Raw genomic sequence first — 27,192 nt, forward strand, 5'->3', positions numbered from 1 at the left:
AAGAAAACTCAGATTCTTCCTTGGCTCCCTTCATCCCATCTCCCCTTACCTCATCCTGATACTTCTCCCAGACCAAAAGCAGGTGTGCATCTCTTTCTAGCAGGTGTGCATCTCTTTCTTGCTGAGGCAGAACAGCCCCCAATAATAACAATCCTAAAAAGCTAAGTTACCACTTGCTGAGGCAGTCCTGCGTGTAAGCCCAGGGTTGACCGTTTCCCCTGCATTAGCCTTTGAAGCTCCACTACGAGCTGAGCACACTGATTTCATTTCTACCCTGGTCCCAAATGTCTAGAGAAGCTGACATATGAGTGGAGGTTCCTCTGGAGGAGGGGGAGAGAAGTCTCCCAATTTTTCCTTTTCCCTCCTCCTAAATTGTATGATGTTGCATTACAAACAGAAAATTGGCCCAGTTTCAGCCCCGACAAAAACCCTCCTTCTAATAACCCCTATGCCCAGCACGCAAAGGTTTTCCATGTCTTCCAGAACCCAAAAGCAACAAATGCAAGATTGAATCTTGGTGGCCCATGCTGCCCAAGGGAGTCTGAAAACCAGCTGAATTGCTGTGTTGGAAGAACTGTTTCTTCACTCACTAGGTATTCACTGGAGTTTCTAAAGCTCACTTAAATGGCTCTCCTAATTTTCTGGCCTCCGTTTACATACCTCCATTGCTGGGGACCTCACTATTTATATGGTAGAAAGCTTGAGAAAGCCGATCTGGATGAGTCTTAAAGCTCTCAAAGCTTAGGTTCCCAAACTCACCCAAAGTGAGTATAGGTGGCCCACATTGGCCGACATCCTTGCTCTGTTGTCACTTGGCCATCATTTTGGAGAGATGACCAGGCAGATGGAGACTCTGCTGCTTTAATCCCAACTTCCTTCACTGTCTTATTCCGGTGTCCAGCTCTTAGGTGATTAGCCTGGGAAGGGGCAGTTATTTCCACTCTACAGATGAGGAAATTGACTCCCAGGAAGTTTAAGCAATTTATCCAAGATTACTCAGTAAGAAAAAATAATAATGAAATTTAAAGTTCTTCAAAGGTTTTACTACGTGCCAAGCACTTTAAGTACTTCACATAGATCAGATCACTCAGTCAACACAACAACCCTGTGAGGCACGTATTGTCACTCTCTGCACTTTAAAGATGAGGAAGCGGAAGCAAAGGAGACGAAAATGTTTGCCCAAATTTCCATGGAAGAAAGTGACAGAGCCAGAGTTTGAACCCACATTGTCCTGCTGCAGAGCCCACACTACTAACCACTGTAATGACTCCGTGAAGAACTGCCACTGAATTAGATCAAGACTCAACCCAAAGAAACCCACTGCCATTGAGTCGATTCTGACTCATAGTGACCCTATAGGACAGAGTAGAACTGCCCCATAGAGTTTCCAAGGAGTGGCCAGTGGATTCAAACCACCAACCTTTTGGTTAGCAGCTGAGATCTTAACCACTGTGGCACCAGGGCTCCTTCAGATTGGGGACAGCTGGTGACAAAGCTGAGGCTCCACCCCCAGCCTCCTGTCTCCAAGCCTTTGGCTCATTCCCTGATGCCCTCTTGCCCCCAGTTTGAGTAGCGGAAAATGCTTTTGGCCTCTCTGTTCCTCCTCTGTTCCCCTTGTCTGAGATACTCATTTTGTATTCTAGAGCTGTTGGTGCAGCAGAAAAACTTTCAACTCCTCATCTAAATATTCACGAAGTGAAGAAGCCACATTTGTACCAATCCGGTGAGAGATCAAAGCTTATTTCCACTCCTCTGTGGTGGCACTTGGCCTTTACAGTCATTAGAAGTGTGCTATTCATTCGCAAAATTTTAGTAGAGTCTAATATGTGCCAAACACTGTTCCGGATGCTGGGGAAGCAGCAATGAACAAAACAGACAAGCTCTGATCTGGAGCTTGTATTCTAGTTGAGCATACTAACAATGAATGAGGAAATAAATAGATACCCAATCAGCTTAACTCCAGAGGAGGGTGAGGACTATGCAGAAAACAAAGCAGGAAGGTGTGAGAGAGAGTGACCGGGGTGGGGAGTAGAATGGAGGTTTCAAGTTAAGAGACGGTGATCAGGCTTTTTGAGGGCGAGACATTTCAGCTGAGCCCTGGATGACAAGGCGGAAGGAGTTGTCCCAAGAATTGAGGGAAGATTATCACAGGCATGGGATAAGCATGTGCAAAAGCCCTGAGGCAGAAATGTGCTCTTCCTTTTGAAGCAAAGCAAAGAGGGCAGTATGGCTGGAGTGTGGGGGGAGCTTAGTTATAGGAGGAAACTTTGTAAGAGTAATATTTGGTGGATAAAAGGAAGGGGGTTTCTATAAAAGGAAACGTCATTTATTCAGTCATTTTTTATGTATTCATTTGCACTAATTCTGTGCTGAATACACCTTGCTCAAGTGTCACCATCTCAGGTCTCTCAAAAAAGGCACCCCCATCACTCTCTTCCCTCCTTTATTTTTCTTTATAATGTTCAGTACTATCTGACTTCATACTATATTACTTCTTTCAGTTTTTGCCCACCCCACTTGTATGTAAACTTCATGAAGGCAGGAACTTAGTCCCTGTTTTATCCCAGGTGCCAGGATTACAAAGATGAATCCCACATGGCCCCGGCCTGCAAGAGCCTTCAGACTAGTAAGGCATGAGACATATCAACAGGCAATTTCATGGGCAGTAAGGTTCTTTGGCTGAGGTTCTGAGGGAGCACAGAGGTGAGACCCAACAGCCATGCCAGAGGATTTCCAGGAGGGCTTCCCAGAGGAGGCAGAATTTAAACTGGGTATTGAAAAATGATTAAGAGTTTCTTTGGAGGAAAACGCATTATAGGCAGAGCACACATCATGTGCAAATACACAGGAGTAGGGAAGGATCTGGTGCTCTTGACAGTGCAGCAAAGCCCTGGGTGGCTGATCACAGAGGTGATGTGGGAAGGCGGTCTCCCCTCTGAGGAGTAAGGATAAGTTTGAAGTGAGCTGTAGAAATGCTTTCTGAGGACAAGAGTACATGTGATGGACTTAGCCTCTAAAAAGAGGATATAGTCCATGGCAGGGGCTTAAGGAACTGAGTGTTTGAAAGATTAGCTAGAAACCACAGGGGGCAGTGAGCTTATGTTAATGAGGAACAACCCAGAAAAGGATGAGAATAGTTGCACAACTCGAAGAACGTAATCAATGTCCCTAAATTGTAAGTGTAGAAACTGCTGAATTGCCGTATGTTTTGCTGTATATATTCTCAACAACAACAATAACACAACGAATCAAATTTAGAAGAAAAAGAAAGAAAGAAACAGTGTTCGACACCATAAATGAACCCATATCCTTGGGTTGGTTAGCTTAGTTACCTAATACTCTATACTTACACTATCCAAAAGAAATATAACATGAACCATACACACAATTTTGAATATTCTAATAACCACATTCTTAAAAGTAAAAAGAAACAAGTGAATTTGATTTTAATATATTGTATTTAACCCGCTATATCCAAAATATTGTCATCTTGATATGTAAACAATATAAAAATATTAAATAAACATTTTACATTCTGTTTTTGTACTAAGTCTTTAAGATCTTGTGTGTATTTTATACTTACTGCACATTTCAATTTGAACAAGCTACATTTCAAGTGCTCTGTGGCTAGTGGCTGCCCTACTGGACAGTGTAGCTCTAACTAAGCTAATTTGCTGCCAGTTGCAGAACTTTGAAAGACATAGAGCATCTCCTTTTATCCCCACCAGTACAGCTAGGCTGCCATCTATCACAGAAGTCCTAAACTGATGGTCCACATGTCATATTCAGCCCACAGACATATTTGGTTCAATCTAGAGAGTGTTTCATATGTGAATAAGTGGTCAATATTAAAATTAAACACATATTTTGATCAACCAGGGAACCTGGAAATATTTTGCAACCTTGTGTCATAAAGTAGGCCAAGATGAGGGATGACCCATCTTAGTTGATGAGAAAGAGTCAACTAAGGGGAACAGCAGGAAAATGTTATCCAGAGATCAGCAGCGAATGAGTGTGAAAGCAGGAATATGGTTCAGCACCATGGATAGTAGCCAGCAGGGTTAGCGCAATGGGGCAGTGGGAGGAGGTGGGGACTGGCTCTTACAGCCTGCTTGGACAGGGGGTGAAGTTGACTAATGCCTGGATTATCTCACACAGAATCAGGTCCTGCTTGCTGGTCTCCTCCCTGAAATGTCCTCCACACTCCAGGCCACCACTTAAGTAGATGTTCACGTTGATTTTTCAGCCACTGCCTGAAATTTAATTACCCATCCTGGACCCAAAGATCCCCTGTTTCTCTGTATGGAGGCTGTTTCCCATAAATCTCCACCAGATTTTGTGTGTTGATTCCCCATAATCTTTCCACAATAAACTTTTTTGCAGCTCAGAACTGTGGACTGTCCTCCTTCCTCAGCTCCATGCGGATGAGGGCAACAGTAGCCAGAGATAGAAGTTGATCTGGTCACAATTGCAAAAGTCTGGAAGATGAAGGGTTGGGAAGTCTGAGCCAATTCAGGCTTTACCTCAGAAATATCTGAATATCCTAGACCAGCGTTTCCCAAAAGCTAAGGAACAAGACTTTCTGTCTTATCTGGGATGTTTCCTGAACTGATTCTGTGACCTTACGTAGCTCCCTCCTCTTGAACACAATTTCTTCACTGTGAAATGAGAGTGTTGAGCTCGTGCTCTAAGTGTCCTGAAGCAAGAACAGTCTACAAAGTTGTGATTTGTGGGTGAAAACTTATTCTGATCCTAGTAGCCCCGTTTTTCTTCTCTGCATCACCAAACTTCTCAGAAACATATTGCTACTCATCACTTCTGCTCCTTTGCCTTCATTCACTGCTTAAGTTATGATAATCTGACTTCTTTTCCAACTCCTCAGAATAACTTTCTCTAGATCACTCATGACCTCCTTAACACCCAACACCAGTGAACTTCTATTTAGTGTTCATGTTCCTCAAGTCATTTAGCAATTAAGACTTCTGATAACTACCCCCAAATTACTCCCTGCCTGCTCCTTCTTCTCTTTCTTCTTCATCTTACTTAAAAACAAAACAAAACTTGATGATTCATGCCTGGCACTCTTCTATGCACATTAGAACATTAAATACATTACATTACTTAATCTTTAAAGTAAACTATGTTATTGTTATCGATTGAGTACTCTGTAATAACCATACCTGGAACAATTTCATTGTAAACAGATATCCATCCTCCTCAAATCTCATACCTACCATGCTTTGTTTCCACTAGACCGTATCCAGGTTCAGATCTCAGCCTGTTCCAGAGAAACAAATATAAAGCCTGATTTTAGATAAAATATCTTATATACTCCAAAATAATTGCAATGTTTACTAATTTATATAGCGGGCATAGGGAATATGTGTAGAAATCGATTTCAAGAATGTCAAACCAAGGAGGATGATATATAAAACTAGGTTGCTCCTAATGAATTGACATAGGTACATTTACCAAAGATGTTGGATTTAATGTGTTAGTTTGCACAGCTGGAAATGGCTTTAATAGATTACTATGTTGGTTACTGATAATTGGACTCAACAGTGGCCTTTATTCAATGTGAATGATAAGCCAGAACTTTCCAGGTACAATGTAAAGTATGGAATCCAAATGCTTAAGCAGATGGAAATGTTGGAGTGAATTTATCTGCTGCAAACACACTTACCCCCTCCGTTATTACTCCTAAGAGGATCCAAAGGACATTCTTTTCACTAAGGAATTGAGAAATACATTAGTGAGGAAAGCATCACTACCCTCGAAGAGCTCTGTAGAGGCTGTTCTCTGTAGGCTGGGAAATGCTGCCATTGAGATGGGCTCCCTGATTTCAGGGGAGATGATGAGATGAAAGAGTAGCAGAGGGCAAGTACCAGAGTTGAACTATCTTTGGCAAAATGGCATTGGCACTGTAATGGACACCAAAATGAACTCGCAATCAGAATATCTGGTCCCCAGAGTTTTTGTTTTTGTTTTCAGAGTCTCGGCACAAACAATTAAGCACTCGGCTGCTAACTGAAAGGTTGGTGGTTCAAACCTATCCAGAGGCTCTGTGGGAAAAAGCTCTGATGATTTGCTTTGGAAAATATCACAGCCAAGAAAAGCCTATAGGGCAGTTCTACTTTGTCGCATGGGGTCACTATGAGTCTCGAATGACTTGACAGCACCTAACAACAAAAATTGACCACAGTTATCCTAGAAAGGAAATAGATAGGCAACCTAAAAAATGTTACTTGATGAGGAAATATCCAGGTTTGGAGTCCAGAAACCTGACCAAGGTGGCCATTATGGAGAGTCACAGCCTCTCATTCCATTTCTAGTTCTGAGCTGTTTCAAAATCAGGAGCCCCTCGATTGAAGAGGAGGCACAGAATCCTGCAATACTGTCAAAAGCATTTACTGTAAGTCATCTTTCAGGTCTTTCTGAAATGGACCTGTTGTCATTGACTTGAGTCACAGTACACTGAGGAAGAGAAATACCTAAAACTTTAAGGGATAAGACATGCCGGCTCTGAATTTATACTAGGAAATTAATGATCAAACAGAGGCCTGATATAAGTTATAAAGACAAGAACTCAAGCACATTTTCTGCTCCCTGCTCATTGATACTTAAGGCAAGTGTGTCTCTGAATGGCTGCTCATTGCAATAACTCACCCTCCTTCCCTTCCTTCTGAGAACACCTCAGCTAGGTAAGACCCTTGGTTTAATAGTCAGTTCCTGCCCCTTGTGCTCCAGAACGTTCATGGTTGCAGTGAGGCCCACAGTCCTCACTCCACCTGGTGGATCAATTCCAGCTTGTTGAAAACCTATGATGTTTGCCATGAGGGCCCCATGAGTCTTTAGTGGCCTATGTAGAGTATGAGAGGAAGTGGTCACTGGGCAAGACAGGCTCTCAGAGCATAGGATAAAGGTCAAGGGCTATGAGCAAATCCAGGGACAAGATAGAATTTATCCAGAGACAAGACAGAGCCTAGTAGAGCCAGATGTGTCCTTGGGAAAATGCCAGGATCTCTCTGTCTCAGACATTGCATCTGTGAAATGGGGGCAACAACAACACAACCCTCACAGATTTACTGGGAGGATTAATCAAATTAATCTACAAAGAGTGCTTAAAGCAGAACCTGACACAGAGTCAGTGCTCAGTATGAGCTTGCTGTTGTTATTCTTCCTGCCTCGAGTTGCAATAGTGAAGGATTCTATGGGGAAAATATTAAATGACGCAGGAAGCATCAAAAGAAGATGGAAGAAATACACAGTCATTATACCAAAAAGAATTAGTCGTTGTTCAACCACTTCAAGAGGTAGCATATAATCAGAAACCGATGATACTGAAGGAAGAAGTCCAAGCTGCTCTGAAGGCACTGGCAAAAAAAAAAAAAAAAGGCTCCAGAAATTGATGGAATATGGACTGAGATGTTTCAACAAACAGATGCAGCGCTGGAGGTGCTCACTCATCTATGCCAAGAAATATGGAAGACAGCTTCCTGGCCAACTGACTGGAAGAGAGCCATATTTATGCCTATTCCCAAGAAAGATGATCCAACCAAATGTGGAAATTATAGAACAATATCATTAATATCACACGCAAGCAAAATTTTGCTGAAGATCATTCAAAAACGGCTGCAGCAGGATATTGACAGGGAACTGCCAGAAATTCAGGCCGGTTTCAGAAGAGGACGTGGAACCAGGGATATCATTGCTGATGTTAGATAGATCCTGGCTGAAAGAAGAGAATATCAGAAGGATGTTTACCTGTGTTTTATTGACTATGCAAAGGCATTTGACTGTGTGGATCATAACAAATTATGGATAACATTGCGAAGAATGGGAATTCCCGAACACTTAATTGTGCTCATGAGAAACCTTTACATAGATCAAGAGGCAGTTGTTTGGACAGAACAAGGGGATACTGATAGGTTTAAAGTCAGGAAAGGTGTGCGTCAGGGTTGTATTCTTTCACCATACCTATTCAATCTGTATGCTGAGCAAATAACACGAGAAGCTGGACTATATGAAGAAGAACGGGACATCAGGATTGGAGGAAGACTCATTAACAACCTGCATTATGCAGATGACGCGACCTTGATTGCTGAAAGTGAAGAGGACTTGAAGCACTTACTGATGAAGATCAAAGACCACAGCTTTCAGTATGCACCGCACCTCAACATAAAGGAAACAAAAACCCTCACAATTGGACCAATGAGCAACATCATGATAAATGGAGAAAAGATTGAAGTTGTCCAGGATTTCCTTTTACTTGGATGCACAATCAACAGCCACGGAAGCAGCAGTCAAGAAATCAAAAGACGCTTTGCACTGGGTAAATCTGCCGCAAAGGACCTCTTTAAAGTGTTGAAGAACAAAGATGTCACCTTGAAGACTAAGGTGCACCTGACCCAAGCCATGGTATTTTCGGTCGCATCATATGCATGTGAAAGCTGGACAATGATAAGGAAGACTAAAGAAGAATTGATGCCTTTGAATTGTGGTGTTGGCAAAGAATATTGAATATACCATGGACTGCCAGAATGCTCCTTAGAAGCAAGGATGGCGAGACCGTGTCTTACATACTTTGGACATGTTTTCGGGAGGGATCAGTCTCTGGAGAAGGACATCATGCTTGGCAAAGTACAGGGTCAGCGGAAAAGAGGAAGACCGTCAACGAGGTGGATTGACACAGTGGCTGCAACAATGGGCTCAAGCATGACAACGATTGTGAGGATGGCGCAGGACCGGGCAATGTCTCGTTCTGTTGTGCATGGGGTCGCTATGAGTCGGAACCGACTGGACGGCACCTAACAACAACAACAACTCCTTCCAACGCCTGGGGGATTGTGTTGGGGAGCAGAGTGGGATGTGGGATGGGGAGGCTGGTGGGGAATGGACGACAGCTCCTCCGATCTCGCTCCTGCAGGTCCAGCTGCCTGGCTCCCGTCACAGCCTTACCCCTCTCCAGCTGAGTACCAAGGATTTACCCACCTTCTCACAGCCTTTACAAAGTGACTCTGACAATACCAGTACCTGCATCAGAATTGCCCAGAAGCTTATCCCCAAGTCCCACCTCCAGAGACTTTGGCTCAACGGCTTAGGCGGTGGCCAAGGAATCTGTATTTTTAACAAACCTTTTCTCCCCTCAAAAAAAGCACTGTGGCACTTCAGAAACTCCAGCTTTCCCACTTTCTTTTTTTCTCCCTTTCCAGGCCATCCCAGACCCCAGAATGCACGTCATCATCACCTGTCAAACCCTGTGTTCCATTCGGAAAGAGACTTCAGCCTCCATTTTAAGAAAATTTGTCTCCGGGCTAAATTTACAGTCTGTAGTCCCTACTTATTGACTCTATGATTGTAAAAAAATATATTCCTACAAAGACATGTCCTGAAAGGAATAAATGAATGATTAAATGAATAAATGGATTTTGTTCCTTAGAAGAGTGATTCCCAAAGCATGGACGAACCCACCTGCATCATTTCCTGGGGCAACAGTGGCAAACGCAGACTCCTAGGCCCACCCCAGAGCACAGGAATCTGCATTGTATGCTCCCGCCCATTCTGCTGCTGCTCCCTAGAGTCTGAGAGCCTCTACCTCCGGCCGGGGACCTAACCAGACGCTCGTGACAACCCCACGTTGTCGGACTAGAACTGTGCTCTGGAGGGTTCTCAATGGCCGATTTTTTAGAAGTAGATCACCAGGCCTTTCTTCTAAGGCATCTCTGAGTGGACTGGAACCTCCAACCTTTTGGTTAGCAGGCAAACACAGTTGCTCATTTGCACCATCCAGCGACTGCAGCTGGGGACCTAAAAAAAAAAAACAAACGAAAGAAAAAACCAAACCCATTGCCACTGAGTCGATGCTGACTTACGGTAACACCACGTATTACAGAGTGGAACTGCTCTATGGGGTTTTCTTGGCTGTAATCTTTACAGAAGCAGGTCACCAGGCTTTTCTTCCGTGGTGCCACTAGGTGGTTTTGAACTGCCAACCTGTAGATTAACAGCCTATTGCAAACTGCTTGCACCACCCAGGGACCCGTAGCTGGGGACCTAGAGCAGCCCCAAGAGCCTTAAGGAGAGGAAGCAGCACCCTGTTGGCCCACAGCTCTGCTCTCTGCCCAGGCTTTGCCAGGGGGAGCTCCTGCCTCTTTGTCCCACTGGATGGCCCCTCTCTGCAACTGTGGACATGAGTTGGGGCTTCACCCTGGGTACAAGGCCACCGACTTGTTACCTCACCACACAGGGCCCTTCACCCAGTAGACTAAAGCCACACCATCTTCCTTTGTTCCTCCATCCTGCTGAGCCCTTTCCCACCTCAGGGCCTTTGCCCTTGCAGTTCCTTCCTGGGCATGGCCTCTCCGAATTTATACCCAAGGCTGGCTCCTTCTCTTCCTCCTGGAGTCAGCTCAAATGTCACCTTCTCTGAGACCTTCTCTGGCCCTCAGTCCAAGTTCTCTGCTGTTCTCAATCTCATACCCTGCCTTTCCCCCTTGATACAGTTCATAATTATTATATTTATTATTTGGTCTTGTTCTTACTCCCGCACCAGACTATAAGCTGCTGAAGAGCAGGGTATCTGTTTTACCTGGAGCTAAGCACAGCACCTGGCACACAGTAGGTCCACAATAAATAATGTTTGGTTGAATGAATCAATAAATAAAATTTTACCCAAGTCAAACTCCTTGAAAGCCAATTATTCCATCATCCATCTATCCCATTGCCGTCGGGTCGATTCTGACTTATAGCGACCCTATAGGACAGAGTACAGCTGCCCCATAGGATTTCCAAGGAGCGGCTGGTGGATTCGAACTGCCAACCTTTTGGTTAGCAGCTGTAGCTCTTAACCACTACGCCACCAGATTTCCATAGGGCAGGGGTTTTTTTGTTTTTAATTTTTATTGTGCTTTAAGTGAAAGTTCACAAATCAAGTCAGTCTCTTATACAAAAATTTATATGCACCTTGCTATTTTTTTTATATACTCCTAATTGCTCTCCCCCTAATGAGACAGCACACTCCTTCCCTCCACTCTCTCTTTTCACGTCCATTGCGCCAGCTTCTGACCCCTTCTGTAGGGCAGGGTTTTTAACCTTGTGTCAACAGAAGGTCTGTGGAAATCCTGGAACTTTAAGTCACATTTTTTAACTAGGTCCTTTCCCCCTACCCCCTCCAAAAAAAGACAAATCAAAGTTTTCACCACATTTTCAAATTACCTGCAAAAAGGTGAAGAAGTTTGTTCTAAGGGAAAAAAAAATCAAAACCCATTGCCAGTCAAGTTGATTCTGACGCATAGCGACAGAGAAGAACTGCCCCATTGGGTTTCCAAGAAGCAGCTGGTGGATTGGAACTGCTGAGCTTTTGGTTAGAAGCTGAACTCTTAACCACTGTACCACCACGGCTCCATTCTAAGAAAAGCTTTTTGAAACAGTAAAGGAGTTTGGTAATGGTGAGGTTCAGGTTTGTCCAGCAGCTCCATCTTCCAAAGGAAACCACATCCTGGGCCGCTTTGGGGAGAGCAAGAGAGCCAGCTCATACGCCAGCTCTGCCTCCTCCAGGCTGGCCTCTGGCAGACCACTATGTCTCTCTAGGTCCCAATCTCATGATCTGTGTGGCGTGAGGATCAAATAAAATCATGCACAGAGCAGCTTAGCACAGTGAGTGACACCCTGCAAATAAACATCAGCCCCACAATTGTCATTGCTTACAAAGAGAAGTTCCTCATTCTGCCACCTTCTCTATGATAGCACCAGCGGGGGCACCTGGATAACTTACCTTTTCCCTTGAATGTCAGCTCACACTCTGCCTCCTTTGGGAGGTTCTTTCTCTGGCCCCTCCTGCCCGCTGCCCAGCACTGGCCAGGCCTCCCACCACTGTGCCTGTGCAGAGTATCTCTCACCTCCCTTCACAGTCAGCCACACTCCATAATTGTATGCTCAATTGCAGGGATATTTGAAGACTGGCCATCTCCCCCACAGGTGTGTGAGCTCCAGGAGAGCAAGGACCTTGCCTGGTTGCTCTCCATTTGATCCCCATAGCCCACAGCCTGGGCACTTCTAAGCGCTCAAGAGTTTTAGCTGGTTTATTTGTTAAATGAATGATAGCAAATCCTACTGTCTGATCAGTCACACACAAGACCCCCCTCCCCAGACTCTGAGCCATAATGACCTTGGCTGCCATTTCAGCCCCAACTGCAAGTTCTGCCCACTTAGAATCACTGAGTGGTGCAAATGGTTAGCTCACTCATCTGCTAACTGAAAGGTTGGAGGTTCGAGTCCACCCAGAAGCACCTCAGAAGAAAACCTGGCAATCTACTTGCAAAAAGTCAGCTACTGAAACCTCGTGGAGCCCAGATCTACTCTAACGTGCATGAGGTCACCATAAGTCAGAATCAACACAATGATAACCATGGTTTTTTCGAGTTGCCCAAATCATCCACCGGTCATTGTGAAGGTGCCCAGCGGAGGTGGCTCCCTTATTACATTGTGCACTTGCTGTGTCCCAGGTATCATCTCTTCATACTGTTCATACTTTGTGTCATTTACTCCACCAGCTTCCCTGGTTTACAGATGAGGAAGCTGAGGCCCAGAGAGATGAGGATGAGGATGACAGCAGTAATGATGACACATTTTTTGAACACTGATTTCCTTATTCCTCATTGCAACCTGAAGTCTGCACCATTACTGGCCTCCTTGGACAGATTTGGAAACTGATTTGGGTTTGGGTTGAACCCTGGTCTATGTGACTCATAGCTGCCACGGGATTCTGTATCATGCTGCCTCCAAATCCTCAGCAGTGCCCTCCTGTCTACTCTTATCATGCATCAAGCTCAGGAAGTCTACACCCTACATGTAGTCGTTGGCTTAGACATTGTGGCCCGGAGAACTGCAACCGGTGATGACAGACAGTCCCCCAACCCATGACCCCCAAAGAGCCAAGAACAATACTTCTGTTGCTCTAAACAGAGCCAACTCTTCTCCAATTTTCTTGACAAAAAATAACAAATATCTCACTGGTTACACAAGACCAGGAAGGCTAGAAAAGTACATTTCGAAGTAACTGATATTCTACAAACATCCCCAAGGCAAGTGTTTACCTGGGAAAGAACTTCAGATGCGGGAAGGCCAGCATCCTGAGCTAATGCTTTCAGTACAATCTCTTACGAAACTGGAAGCAAGGTGCTCAAGGATGGCCCAGGGCTTTTGTGAAATTTGCAAAGGATGTTCTCATCCCTCCACCGGTGTGACCCTGCACACCTCCCCCTGCCCCCCAAGCCCGGGGAGACAGCTCCAGGACTATGAAAACTGCCTTTGTCTCAGAGCTCCCAGCAGTGGGATTGTGGGGAACAGGCCCTGAGGCCTGTGTGACTGGAGTGGCTTGGGTGAGGGAGAAAGAGGTAGAACGTGAAGTCAGAGAGGAAATCGGAACCCCACGGGACCTTGGAGGCATTGCATGGGGGTTGGCTGTTGCCCTGTATGCTACGGGAACATTGGGGAGGAGTGGAAAGAGATTGTAGATGGGCTGGGGCAGAGGCTGAGGAACCAGCTAGGACGCCGTGTAATTACTCAGGCAGAGATGGCGGAGGCTGAGTAGGAGGCAGTGTCCCAGGTGAAATCACCACAAGGGTATAGTAAAAGAAGAAGAAAGAGTTTATTCTGCATATGTTCCAAGAGGCAAAAGTGGGAAACGGACAAGCATGCTGCCAGAATTGTGTTTGCCCTAGTCCAAAGAATGGTATAATCATCAGTATATATAGAACATTACAAATGGGTAAAATCATTAAAACTTTCACCTTTCCACAGGTTGGCTAAAAACTGCTAAATCACCGTGATTCTACATTTTGAATTGTCTGTCTTAATAATCATTGGTACAAGTCTCAGTAACAACAATCAGGAGGGTCTTCATTGGTCCAACATATCTTACTATTTGGAGTCCTGGTGGCTCAGTGGTTAAGAGTTGGGCTGCTAACCAAACAGTTGGCAGTTTGAATCCACCAGCTGTTCGCTGGAAACTCTAGGGGCAGTTCTTCTCTGTCCTATATGGTCACTATGAGTTGGAATCGACTTGTTGGCAAGAGGTTTAGTTTGGTTTGTGCTCTATCTAAATATTTGTTTGTGTGAAAACTTTCTTAAAAGATGTTTTCCAAGATTGTCCTAGCTATTGTTTTTATAACTCAGGGCCCAGCTGATGTGTCTTTGTGAGTCCTTGTCACTCCAGCTGGGTCAGCTTCTTCATAGGTAAGGACTGGGGATAACGGCTCCAATTTTAACTCCTAAGTCCGTGGCTAGAAATGGTCAGGTTCTGGATGTGTCAATAGTGCTCCTGACAGAGGGCGTAGAAGATGATGAAAGAGGACTCAAGGATGACTCCAAGTCTGGGGCCAGGGCAACCGGATGGATGGTGGTGTCAGTTTTTGAGATGGGAAGGACTGGGGGATTTGAACTGAATTCTCTGACCCCCAGCCCCAAGGCTCCGAAGTAAACCTGATGCTTTGGCTTCAATCCTCTCTGTCCCCCTCCTGTAAATCTTATCCAGAATCCATCCATCCACCCATTCAAACATTCATTTACTCATTTTTATCATTTAATAAACATTCATTAGTAACTACTATATAGCAAGCAGGAGTCCCTGGGTGACACAGTTACCCTTAACTGAAAAGTTGGTGGTTTGAGTCCATCCAGATGTGCCTCAGAAGAAAGGCCTGACACAGTCTGCTTCTGAAAAATCAGCCACTGAAAACCTAAGGAGCACCGTTCTACTCTGACACACATGGGGTCGCCATGAGTTAGAATCAGTTCAAAGATAACTGGCTACAGGTTGTATAGCAAGTGTCACGGGATGCACCATAGACGTTAGGATTAATTAGACTCACACCTTGCCCTCAAAAAACTTGCAATTTGGTGGAAGATCCAGAAATCAGTGCTCCTCACTCTTTCATTTATTCAGTCATTTAGTCACTCATCAAACGCCATTAGCACTTAATTTCTGGCAAGCAAGCACTGTGGCAGGCATTTAGGATGATCTTGCCCTTAAGAAAGTTCTAGTCCAATTGGAGAACCTGGAGTTAGCCATCTTCATTCATTCATCCATTCATTTATTCATTGAAGTGTCACCAGTGTCGAGCCTGTGCCAGTGTCTTACACAGGACTCCTGCTGGATGACCCAACAGTGGACTCTGCTGGGTGTCTCCAAGCAACAAGGCCTCCCTGTGGAGCCCAGCCTCTTCCCCAGCAGGCCCCACCTACTGCTCTCACCATGTGAGCAGGCCCTGGTGGCAGCTGCCAGAGCCCATAGCAACATCTCCCCGTAGTATGCTGGGGACTAACTCTGATGCCATTTCCTGCAGAAAACCATGAGCCCATCCATCTGGGTGGCCAACTCTGCAGCCATCTGCCTGGGCCCCAGCTGATACTTCCTGGCACCCACAGGTCCTGGTATCCAAGATGCCCCCATTCTGGAAGCTCTTCATTCTCCTTGACCTGCTGGCTTTGCACTCAGTTCTGCCCAAGCAGCCCCGGCCCAGCCTGGCCAAAGCCCACACAGAGAGCAGGTCCACCCTGGCGAGAAGTAAGCTGAGACTCTTGCTCTGCCTGCTACCCTCACGGTGGGAGGGGAAGGTATCATTTGGGGCCTACCACTGCCTTGCTGTGTGACCTCAGGTCAGCCATTCACCCTTTTTCTCCGTTTTCCTTAGACTTCAAATACAGAAAATTGGGATTGAGTTCACCACACACCAATTCATAGCATATTATCACCATCAATCACTTCAAGACCCCTCTTTTGTTTGATTTTATGTTATTTTCCCCTTTATCCTTATCCCCACTCCCACAGAGATAGCACCAGGTAAACTTTCAACTATGATATCTCCTTTGAGCAGCTATTGCCCGCCAGCCCCTCTGCCAGGGCAGTATTACTTATTTCTCACATCAACCCTGCAGAGCATAATTTCACAGATGAGGAATCCCAGTGAGGGGTATGACAAACTACAAGCGCTCGGCCAAGAAGGGGTGTACAGCCTGCAACCCAGGCCTCCTGACACCAAGCCCACCTTTACCACCACCCTGTGCAAGATCACTGGTTGCTTGTCCATTTTCAGTTATTGTCCAGGGCCTCGTAAGCCACAATGCAGAGGGCCGGATCCAGAGCCTGCAGCTCCTAAGCAGTCTGAATGGTTCGGGGAATGCGGCCCCAGGGATGGTGGGCTGGCTAATTGGCAGCTCGGACTTCCAGCAGCAGCAGGAAGACAGGTAAGACCGGGAACCCCACCCTGACCCTGGGGCTCTTTATAGGCCTCTGGGTCACAGGGCAGAGCTGAAGGGGTAAAGGGCTTGGAGGCCTGAAGGAAGAGGGAAAGACTATTGAAAGGAGAGAGAGTGGAAGTGCCAATACAAGGATGAGTGGGAGGCCCAAAGGGACTCAAAGGGATCCTTTGGGGAGACAGCATAGCAAGGAGATTAAAAACGAAGGCTCAAGAGTAAAAGTGTCTGAGTTTAAATCCTAGCTCTACCACCAACCTTGGGAAATTTGCTTAACCACTGTGGTCCCATCTATAAAATGGGTACCCAAAGCACAGCCTGGATAAACACCTGGGGTGCCAAGGGATCCAGGACTAGGGTCTGCATACAGATCCCCACACTATTGCTTTTAGGTGTGTGGCTATGGCCGTGGCATTTGAGCTGTCTGAGCTTCAGCCTTCAGTCCTCATCAGTGAAATGGGTATAATAATTGGGTATGAAAATTGTTCTGAGAATTAAGGACCATGCATGTAATTTCTCTGATGTATACGAAAACCCAAACCAGTTGCTGTTGGGTGAAGGCTGACTTGTGGTGTAAAAACAGCATGGGGGCGGTGTCTGACCTCCTCTAACTTCACAAGGGGGAAGAGAATCAAAATCAACAGCCCAAGGCTGATGTTTATGAGGCGGAGGCCAGACATGCCTCTTCTCTCCGCCATCTTTACTAATTCTGACACCAATCGCCCCTCTCACGGCATTCTCTGTTTCTCTGCTGGGTTCCATAATTCATTACAATGGCCGCACAGAACTCACAAACAACACTCACAATTATGGGGTTTATTAGGGAAGTAACAGTTATAATTCAGGCTCAGGAACACTCAGGATACAGTCCTTCCAGCGGGATAGCCTCTTCCCAGCCATGCTGGCAGGCACACCTCTCCCTCGTCCTCAGCCTCTCCCCAAAGGCACTCAACTTTCTGTCTCTGTGGGTGGGAATCCCACTGCGCCGCCTGATCTTTGCTGCTGGGTCTCTCCTGCCACCGCTTCTCAGTGCTTTCAGGGTTACAGCTCTCTCTCTCTTTCTCTGTCTGCCTGCCTCTCTCTCAGTCTCCTGCTTCCAGGAGATTCTCAACGCAGGGATCCCGGGCCCAAAGGACATGCAGGCTCCTGGCTGTTTTTCCTTGCCAATAGTGGGATCTTTCCTCTCCAGCCTCTGGCATGGCTCGCCTCAAGCCCAGCGGGATGGCAAAACTGACCAATTCCTTTGGTGTAGGCCACAATTACCCTATCACACAGTCCCGCCCAATCACTTGAGAGTTACAAGACCATGGCGAGAAAGGCCACACGAAAGTGGTCTATCACACCGTACATGGCAACCCCACGTGTGTCAGGATAGAACTGTGTGCCATAGGGTTTTCAATAGCTGATTTTTTTTTTTAGTAGTAGATCATCAGGCCTTTGTTCCAAGGCACCTCTGGGTGGACTCGAACCCCCAGTCTTTCAATCAGCAGCTGAGTGTGCTAACCATTTGCACTACCCAGGGACTTAGCAGATGAATAATAGTTGATATCTATAATAAACCTTGGAGAACTAGGCCAGTTCTCCTCACCTTTATTTTAACTCCTTCCTCTCAGACTGAGACAGGGCTCTTCAGCTTCCCAGGTGTCACAGCTGCTGAACTATACAGCATCATTATTCCAGCCTGCTATGCCCTTGATCCCCCTTCTCTCTAGTCTGAATTAGTCCCAGTAGTCACCAGCAGGGTTGATCTATATACGATGTGCAGGCATAATCACCTCCTCGTATTCATTCTTCTAACAATTGCTGTAGTTATTCCTTGAGCACCTACTGTGTGCCAGGATCTGGGCTTGGTGTTAGGAATAAAGCTTTGAACAGGACATGGTCCCTGCCTTGTTGGGTCTTGCATTCTAGTTAGTGAGATAGGCCAAAAGTCAATAACTGATTTTAGGTAGAAGGACATGTTATAGAGACAAATTTAGCAAGGTGAGCAGTTAGAGTGAGGAGGTTGACCACAAGAACCTTTTTAGAGGTGACCCTTAAGTAGAAACTTAAAGGGAGTGAGTGACATGGGGTGGTGGGGGGAGCATGCTGGGCTGAGGGAGCAGTAAGTGCAAAGGCCCTGAGGTAGGAAACAGTTTGGAGTCTCTGAGGAAGAGAGAAACACCTGCATGGCTGGGTAAGCAAGGGGAAGAGTCAGAGGAGATCAGCTCTATGGGCAGGTGAGCATTGGATCCTGCTGGGCCTTGGGAGCTACAATATGGTGATCAGATTTTATTCCAAGAGCAGTGAGAAACCAGCGGAGAGTGTTGAGTGGCAGGTGAGTGACTGCTGTGTGGCGAATAGCCTGTAGAGAAGACAAGATGGCCACAGGGAGCCCAGTGCTGCAGCATCACCAGGCAAGATGTGATGGTCACCTGGACTAGGTCATAGAAAAGGAGGTGGTGGGAAGTAACCAAATTGAGTATCTATTTTGCAGGCAGGGCCAATATGATTTACTGATGGGTTGGATGGCAGGGAAGGATGGAGAGAAGTCAAAGACAGCTCGTGGGTTTTGGCCTGGGCTAGGTGGATTGTGCGCTATCTCCTGAGGTAAGAGGCTCCATCTGAGGACAGGTCCTGGGTCTGGGCCCTCAGCTCATTAGCAGTTGGCTGTAGGTGCACAAATCAGTGCGTAAAGCTGATGGAACACTCTGGGCCAGCTTGCAACCCAGGGCTCCTGCTGTGTGCTCTTGCTCTCAGAGCATCTTTTAGACAGCCTGACTCCAATTCCCATTGGCAGGCCCTCTTTGCAGACAGGCCAGCTTGTCTCTCAGCATGCAGCCTTGCCTGTCCACAGGCCCTCACTCACATAGGGCCTCTGCTCTTTCCTTGTGTAGCATCAACATCACCAACATTCAGCTGGACAGCAGGATCCGAATGTCTTTCCATAAGGAGTGGTTCTGGGCAAACATCTCACTTGAATTTGACATCAGATTTAGACTGTGAGTCCCACGAAAGAAGGGTTTGTTGGATTCTGCTCCTCTGCACTAGGAATCCAGGAGCTGGGGGAAAATTGGGCAACCCGAGAACCCAGGACTTCCTGAACCCAACCTGGCTTTGATTTTGGCTTCCATACTCATGTGTGACCTTGGGCAAGTCACTTCTCCTCTCTGAACCTTGGTTTCTTCAGCTGAAATATAGATGGAGATCATTAGACAGTGGAGGGAGCTCATTTGCTCATTTAAACCTATGTGAATTCACTACACTGGGTTTGATTTTTTTTTTTTAAAAAAGAGAGAGAATCCCATTAATGATTAATTAGTGATTAATTGCCTCATTACTCTTCTTTCCTTTTGTTCAAACTGTCTTTTTCCCAAGGAAAGGGAGCTCACAGCTAAATGGTAAAGATTTTGAAAATACATTTCTCAGCTTTTGAATTTTTAAAGGCCCCTGATCTGGTCTATTGAAAGCCACTCTGGCTTTCCCAATTTTCTCCTTAATCCCTGACTTGAAGATTTAACATCCAGGTGACATGAATCCCCACTGGGCCTTCCTCACTAGTTTGTTGAAAGGGCTCAGGGTGCAAGGAGAGGCCCCGGCAGCAGACAGCGGCCATCTTTGCCTACAGGAGTGAGCCACCCTTCATGTTGGCTACTTCCACCTCCTCCTACAGTTTCTGTCTCCTCTCCTCTCCCTCCTCCTCCCTCTCCACCTCGTCCTCCTTCTCTGCTCTCTCTTCCCCAGGCCCTTCAATAACAAGATCATACAGCTACATGCACACGTGAACCTCGTCGTGGAATTCTGGCTGGAGAAAGACGAGTTTGGCCGAAGGGATCTGGCAATGGGCAGTTGCCACGTGGAGCCCAGCAGTGTCAATGTGATGGTCCTAACTGAGTAAGGCCCCAGCTGCCATCCCCCAGCCCTGGCTCCCTTCCCACTGCCCTAGCTGCAGCCTCACTTCTCCCCCACCTCCTGGATAAGTCCAAACAGACCTCATCCTTTCCCCTGGATCTGTTGCTCCTCCCACGTCCCCATCCCAGTGATGGCCTTGCCACCCTCTCAGGAGCCAGACTCCTCCTCCTCCTCACTCTCTGCAACCCATCTCTCACTGGTTCCCGTATTGACCTCCTGGTAGCCCTTCATCTCTCCTTTCTCTTCATCCCAACAGCCACTGCCCTGGCTCAGTCAGCTGCCTGGACCATTGCAGTAGCCTCCTCCCGGGTTTCCCTGACTCACATCTCACCTCCTCCATTCCATTCTCCACCCTGCAACTGAAATAACCTTCTAACACAGAAATCTGGTCAAGTTCCAGCCCTTGGTCCAAACCTTCCAATGGTTCTCCAATGCCCTCAGGATAAAGCACAAACTCCCGAATGCGACTACCTGTCCTCTCCCTGCCTGGAGCTGCAGCCCTTTTCCTCCAGCCTCCCTGAAAGATCCATGCATCCTCAACACATCCAGCATTTCACGCCACCTCACCTTTGCACGTGCTGATCCCTTTGCCTGGAGTGCCCTTCCCATCTTCTCTAAAACCCCTCCTCATCACTCATTCATTCAACAACTATTTACCAAGCACCTCCTATGTGCGAGGCACTGTGCTCCATGCTAGGGATATAGTGGTGAACAAGACAGAAAAACTAGACAGTAATGAAGATCTGTAGATTGACTGACCAAACCCATCAATCTCAACAGACTGTGAGTCCTTCAAGGGCAAGGTCTGTGCCCGATTTGTCTTTGTAATCCCAGCATACTGAATACAACTAAGTCTTCAGTGGATGCCCATCCATTTACTCGTCAGACGTTCATTGAGTGCCTAGGTTCCTCCTCCCTCTCTGCAGCCCGCCTGCAGCATTCATGGGAGGACAGTGGAGAGGAAAGACTGTGGGCTCTGGATCTATGTAGACATGGTTCTAATCCAGTCAGCACTTACTAGCTGTGTGACCTTGAGCAAGTCACGTCACTTCTCTGAGTTATTCCTTTGACTGTTGCTGACAGTGATACTTCTCGTATAGGGCTGGGTGAGGACGAAATGACTGTGTGAGGTGTACTCAACACATAGCACCTGGTATCAGTATGTCCTGTATTTATCTGTTCTGTTCGCCCACCTCTTTTTCTAGGGATATCCCACCAAAGATGAAACATTTTATCCGCAACCTCAGAGAGAACCTGGAAAAAGTTATTCCACTCCTGGTAGCGAGCCAGGTAACTTTTGGAAAAAATATTTTCCATTTTGACCTCCTTGAGTTTGAGGGTCAGGGCATATATATTAGCAGTTAGGAGAGTTTCAAATCTTGGGCTTTGGAATCTGAAGAATTTCAATTAAAATTACAATTCTGCCATCTACTTGTTGTGTCTCCTTGGGCAAGTGACTTAGCCTCCCTGAGTCTCAGTTTCCCCATCTTTAAAAAAAAAAATCACAGTCCCTAACCTCATAGGGCTGTCAAGAGGATTCAGGAAGACAATGCACAAAAGTGTTCTGCATGGTGCCTAGTGTGTAATTGGTGCTCAATATAAGGGAACCCCTCTTGCATAATTCCTTTTGGAAATCCAGGTGAGTCAAAGCTTCCAGCCACAGGCACTCCAACTTTCTTTCTTTTTTATTGTGCTTTAAGTAAAATTTACAATTCAAGTCAGTTTCTCATATAAAACCTTATACACACATTGTTACATGACCCTAGTTGCTCTCCCTATAATGGGACAGCACACTCCTCCTCTCCACCCTGTATTTCCCGTGTCCATTCAACCAGCTCCTGTTCCCCTCTGCCTTCTCTTCTCACCTCCAGACAGGAGCTGCCCACTTAGTCTCATGTGTGTACTTGAGCTAAGAAGTACACTCCTCACCAATATCATTCTATGTCCTAAGGTTCACTCTAATCTTTGTCTGAAGAGTTGGCTTCAGGAATGATTTTAGTTTTGAGCTAACAGACAGTCCGGAGGCCATGTCCTCTGGGGTCCCTCCAGTCTCAGTCAGACCATTAAGTCTGGTCTTTTACTAGAATTTGAGTCCTGCAACCCACTTTTCTCCTGCTCCATCAGGGACTCTCTGTTGTGTTCCATGTCAGGGCAGTCATTGGTGGTAGCCAGGCACCATCTAGTTCTTCTGGTCTCAGGCTGATGGAGTTTCTGGTTTATAGGCACTCCAACTTTCTTTTCCCAGACCCTGACTTAACCCTTCTCTCTATGATGGTGGTCCAGGTATGTCCTCTGATGGATGAAATCCTCAGGCAGCTGGATGTGAAACTGTTGAAAAGCCTCCTGGGTGAGTGTCTGCAGCCATATGGGAAAGACAGCTTGGACATGGCCAATGGCTGGAAGAAGTATCCTCCACCAGAGCCTGAGGGCTGTCTGCACTTTCTATGAAACAGACTCAAACCTCAGGTTAGCAGAGATTGCAGCTTCTCTCAAGATCTCCACCCAACCCAGTAGGCCCACCGGCCCCTCCCCAAGCCTAAGCCCATCCCCACTCCAGTTGCAGATTAATATAGTCCCTGCCTTCGTGGAGCTGTATGTGCCTTCACGGAGCTCACAGTGAAAGAAAGACAAGAAACGAATAATTTAAAATTGTTTGGGAAGAATTTGCATGTGAGTGCTCCTGGCATCGGCCCTTGGTCAGCATGGTTGGATAAGTTTTCCTTCAGTGTGGGTTTGTGGGTGGAAGGGGTGTAGGCCTGGTGACCAAAGGTGGACCTTCTTACACAACAGGCTGCACTTCATGAAGTCAACCAACCATGAATTCAGCCAACCTCCACACGCCAGACGGAATGTCCTCTAGCTGCCTACGATGATCAGGACCTGCCATGTCCTGGGACCTTAAGTCTCCTTCAGAGTGGAGCTTATGCTGTCTCTGGAAACCTTTACCATAGCTCCTGTGGACCTCCTGTCTTCTCTCCCAATAAACTCCCTCTAGCTCGGGAGGATGTAGAGGTCCCCCTGCCCGGGCCCTGAGGCTTGGGTTCCAGAAGCCCAACCTGATAAAGCGTCCATTCCCAGACTAAATATCCCTGGGTTTGCCCATCAGCCCAGAAACACCAGAGAAAGCAGCCCTGGTCTGTCGTTTGCAAACAGAAACCCACCCATGGATTTGCTGAGCAACGCAGGGAGGGTCCTGTTGAGATTTCCCATTCCCTCGTTCATTCAATCCCCCTGCTGTGTGCCAAGCACTTCCCCAGGCTCCAGAGAAAGGGTGATAGAGTGGAAAAGCATAAACTTTGGAGCTGAACATATTTGAGTTCAGATTAGATTCAGGTCAACTAGAAGTCCCATGAGAGTGTGGACCGTGTCCATCATGGTGACTGATGAGTCACCAACCCCCAGCATAGAGTTGGGCACAGACTTTGGGCTCAGCAGATATTTATGGTTAAATGAGTGAATGAATCTTGGTCTTATGACTCAGTAGCTGTTTGGGAAAAAACACTTTACTTCTCAGTCTTCCTCATCTGCAGAATGGGAATCAAATTCTTATAGGGCATGGAACTACAGAAACCCTCACATACTGCTAGTGGGAGGTAAATTTTACTTTATAAAACTGTGTGGCAGCATCTACTGAAGCTGAACATGTGCCTGCCCTATGGCCCAGCAATTCCCCCACTTGGTGTATACTCAACAGCAATGCACGCTAGCTGGCACCAAAAGACTTGTGCATTGATGTTCACTGCAGCAATATTCACAACAGCCCCAAACTAAAAACTCCCTAACTGCTCATCTAAAAAACAGATAAATAGAATATGGGTAAATAACTTGCGGCCTAGCCACCCAGTGGGAAACTCTGCAGCAATGAAAGGAATCCACAACCACACATGACCATCTGGATGAGTTGCAGAAACAACACAAGGTTAAGTGAAAGAAGCCAGATGCAAAAGAGCACATGTCATATGCTCCCATATGTATGAAGCTCCAGAATAAGGAAAACTAATCTATCCTGTTAGAGAACAGGGGAGTGGCTACCCTCTGGGATAGCTTAGGGACTGGGAGGGGACTAAAGGGGCTTCTGAAGAACTGATACTGCTCTGTTTTTTGACATGGGTGCTGGTTAGGGTGAAGTGTTTCACTTTGTGAAAATTCTTTGAACTATTTGCTTATGTGCATTTTAAAATAAATATTCTATTTTAACAAAAATTTAAAAATACCTTGCAGGCTGCTTGTGATGAATACGTTTTTAAAAATCATTTGTATTATGTTTAACATATGTTAGGTCCATGGGAAATTCTTATTATATGTCATTTAAATAATTTTTAATTATTTGATTATTGACTATGCAGTTAATAAATATTGATTCCCTCCCATCTCCACCCGAGGGTTTGGAAAACATACTGAGAAATCAAGGGGGAATAACAACAGTAGTATCACTCATGTACTAAGCACTTGGTATGTGCCAAACATGGTGCTCGGAGTTTATATTCAGCATCTCATCAAATCCTTACTGCAAACCCCATAACAAAACTGTTATCCCATTTCGCCCAAGTAGAAACTGAGGCTCAGAGAGATAAAGTCACCTGCCCAATGTCACGTAGCAAGGAAATGGCCAAGTCCAGGCTGCCTGAAGGCAGCCAGACTCTAGGGCAACCCCCGCCCCCAGCCTTCCCTCCCTCCCTTCCAGGGGAAAGTGATGAAATACATGTTCCACTGAACTGACGAACCCAAACAAGGAAGTGTTAACAGCTCAGACAAACATAGGGCAAGAGAAGCTCAAGTCTCCATCTTTCCATTCAAGCTTCCTAATCTGAAATGCTTTACCAGGGATTTGCAACCCTAAACTCTGGTATTCACACAAATGGCCCCCCTTGACAGCCTGGAGCCTGTGGGGTTCTTCCTGCTCCTGAGTCAAAGAGCAAACACAGGAAAGCTGGTCCTGTACCCTGGGGGTTGCCTGGGCTCTCACTGAAGGCACCGTTTGTCACCTTCCTCCTAAACCCTCCTGGGGCAGTTCAGAGGCTTCCTCAAGGAGTTGGAATCCACCAGCTGCTCCTTGGAAACCCTATGGGGCAGTTCTACTCTGTCCTATAGGGTCGTTATGACTCGGAACCCACTAGACAGCTTTTTTTTTTTTTAATCATTATACTGCAGCTCTGGTGGTGCAGTGGTTAAAGAATTCGGCTGCTAACCAAAAGGTTGGCAGTTCAAATCCACCAGCAGCTCCTTGGAAACCCTGTGGGGTAGTTCTACTCTGTTCTATAGGGTCTACTACGAGTCGGAATAGGCCTGAAGGCAACGGGTTTTGGTATGATAATACTGGGGTCGGGGGTAGGGGCAGCTTAAGCAGAAAAAACTCGTTGCCGTAGGGTCAATTTCAACTCATAGTGAACCTATAGGACAGAGTAGAACTGCCCCATAGAGTTTCCAAGGAGTGACTGGTGGGTTTGAACTGCCAACATTTTGGTTAGCTGCCGTAGCTCACCGTAGCTTTTAACCACTGGGCCACCAGGGCTCCGTTTAAGCAGAAAGAATCCGCACATTATGACCTGAACCTTGCTTCAGGCCCGACCATCTGTGCCCTGTAGCTGCAATTCACAGTCTTAGGGCACAGACTCTGTGCCAGGTATTAGGCTGGAAGCTGCATTTGTTCCCACATTTAACCCTCTCCACAGCCCTAGGAGGTGGGTGGTGTTAGCTCCATGTTATAGAGGAGGAAACCAAAGCCCAAAGAGTGGCAGTTGTTGTTGTTGTTAGGTGCCGTCAAGTTGGTTTCGACTCATAGCAACCCTATGCACAACAGAACGAAACACTGCCCAGTCCTGCGCCATCCTTACAATCGTTGTTATGCTTGAGCTCATTGTTGCAGCCACTGTGTCAACCCACCTCGTTGAGGGTCTTCCTCTTTTCCGCTGACCCTGTACTCTGCCAAGCCTGATGTCCTTCTCCAGGGACTGATCCCTCCTGACAACATGTTCAAAGTATGTAAGACGCAGTTTTGCCATCCTTGCCTCTAAGGAGCATTCTGGCTGTACTTCTTCTGAGACAGATTTGTTCTTTCTTTTGGCAGACCGAGGTGTATTCGATATTCTTCGCCAACACCACAATTCAAAGGCGTCAATTCTTCTTCGGCCTTCCTTATTCATTGTCCAGCTTTCACACGCATATGATGTGATTGAAAATACCATGACTTGGGTCAGGTGCACCTTAGTCTTCAAGGTGACATCTTTGCTCTTCAACACTTTGAAGAGGTTCTTTGCAGCAGATTTACCCAGTGCAATGCATCTTTTGATTTCTTGACTGCTGCTTCCATGGCTGTTGATTGTGGATCCAAGTGAAATGAAATCCTTGACAACTTCAATCTTTTCTCCGTTTGTCATGATGTTACTCATTGGTCCAGTTGTGAGGGTTTTTGTTTTCTTTATGTTGAGGTGTAATCCATACTGAAGGCTGTGGTCTTTGATCTTCATTAGTAAGTGCTTCAAGTCCTCTTCACTTTCAGCAAGCAAGGTTGTGTCATCTGCATAATGCAGGTTGTTAATGAATCTTCTTCCAATCTTGGTGCCCTGTTCTTCTTCATATAGTCCGGCTTCTCAGATTATGTGCTCAGCATACAGATTAAATAGGTATGGTGAAAGAATACAACACTGACGCACACCTTTCCTGACTTTAAATCAATCAGTATCCCCTTGTTCTGTCCAAACAACTGCCTCTTGATCTGTGTAAAGATTCCTCATGAGCACAATTAAGTGTTCGGGAATTCCCATTCTTTGCAATGTTATCCATAGTTTGTTATCATCCTCACAGTCGAATGTCTTTGCATAACCAATAAAAGACAGGTAAACATCCTTCTGGTATTCTCTTTCAGCCAGGATCCATCTGACATCAGCAATGATATCCCTGGTTCCACGTCCTCTTCTGAAACTGCCTGAATTTCTGGCAGTTCCCTGTCGATATCCTGCTGCAGCCAGTTTTGAATGATCTTCAGCAAAATTTTGCTTGTGTGTGATATTAATGATATTGTTCTATAATTTCCACATTCGGTTGGAT

At 46.2% G+C, this 27,192-nt stretch overlaps 1 protein-coding gene and 1 long non-coding RNA gene across 2 annotated transcripts; both read left to right on the forward strand.

Annotated features, from left to right (window-relative positions):
* Window positions 1-562: 562 nt before the first annotated feature.
* Window positions 563-4,197, forward strand: LOC135228630 (uncharacterized). Its single transcript, XR_010319339.1, has 3 exons — window positions 563-593; window positions 1,644-1,723; window positions 4,159-4,197. It is a non-coding gene; the product is annotated as an uncharacterized LOC135228630 (long non-coding RNA).
* An 11,244-nt stretch (window positions 4,198-15,441) lies between these two features.
* BPIFA3 (BPI fold containing family A member 3) lies at window positions 15,442-22,593 on the forward strand. The gene is made up of 5 exons (XM_064276424.1): window positions 15,442-15,565; window positions 16,095-16,245; window positions 19,978-20,127; window positions 21,351-21,435; window positions 22,429-22,593. Exons 1-5 carry the CDS (start codon window positions 15,442-15,444, stop codon window positions 22,591-22,593), a joined length of 675 nt encoding a protein of 224 aa, XP_064132494.1.
* Window positions 22,594-27,192: the final 4,599 nt, after the last annotated feature.

This window comes from Loxodonta africana, chromosome 24 (assembly GCF_030014295.1).
Source record: "Loxodonta africana isolate mLoxAfr1 chromosome 24, mLoxAfr1.hap2, whole genome shotgun sequence".
In the NCBI taxonomy this organism is placed as follows: Eukaryota; Metazoa; Chordata; class Mammalia; order Proboscidea; family Elephantidae; genus Loxodonta; species Loxodonta africana.

Excerpts from the sequence above, each read along its gene's own strand:
- BPIFA3 (XM_064276424.1), top strand. The coding sequence starts at position 15,442 with ATGCCCCCATTCTGGAAGCTCTTCATTCTCCTTGACCTGCTGGCTTTG. Across the intron at positions 15,566-16,094 it reads CAGGTCCACCCTGGCGAGAA|TTATTGTCCAGGGCCTCGTA; the intron begins GTAAGCTGAGAC and ends GTCCATTTTCAG. Across the intron at positions 21,436-22,428 it reads CACTCCTGGTAGCGAGCCAG|GTATGTCCTCTGATGGATGA; the intron begins GTAACTTTTGGA and ends ATGGTGGTCCAG.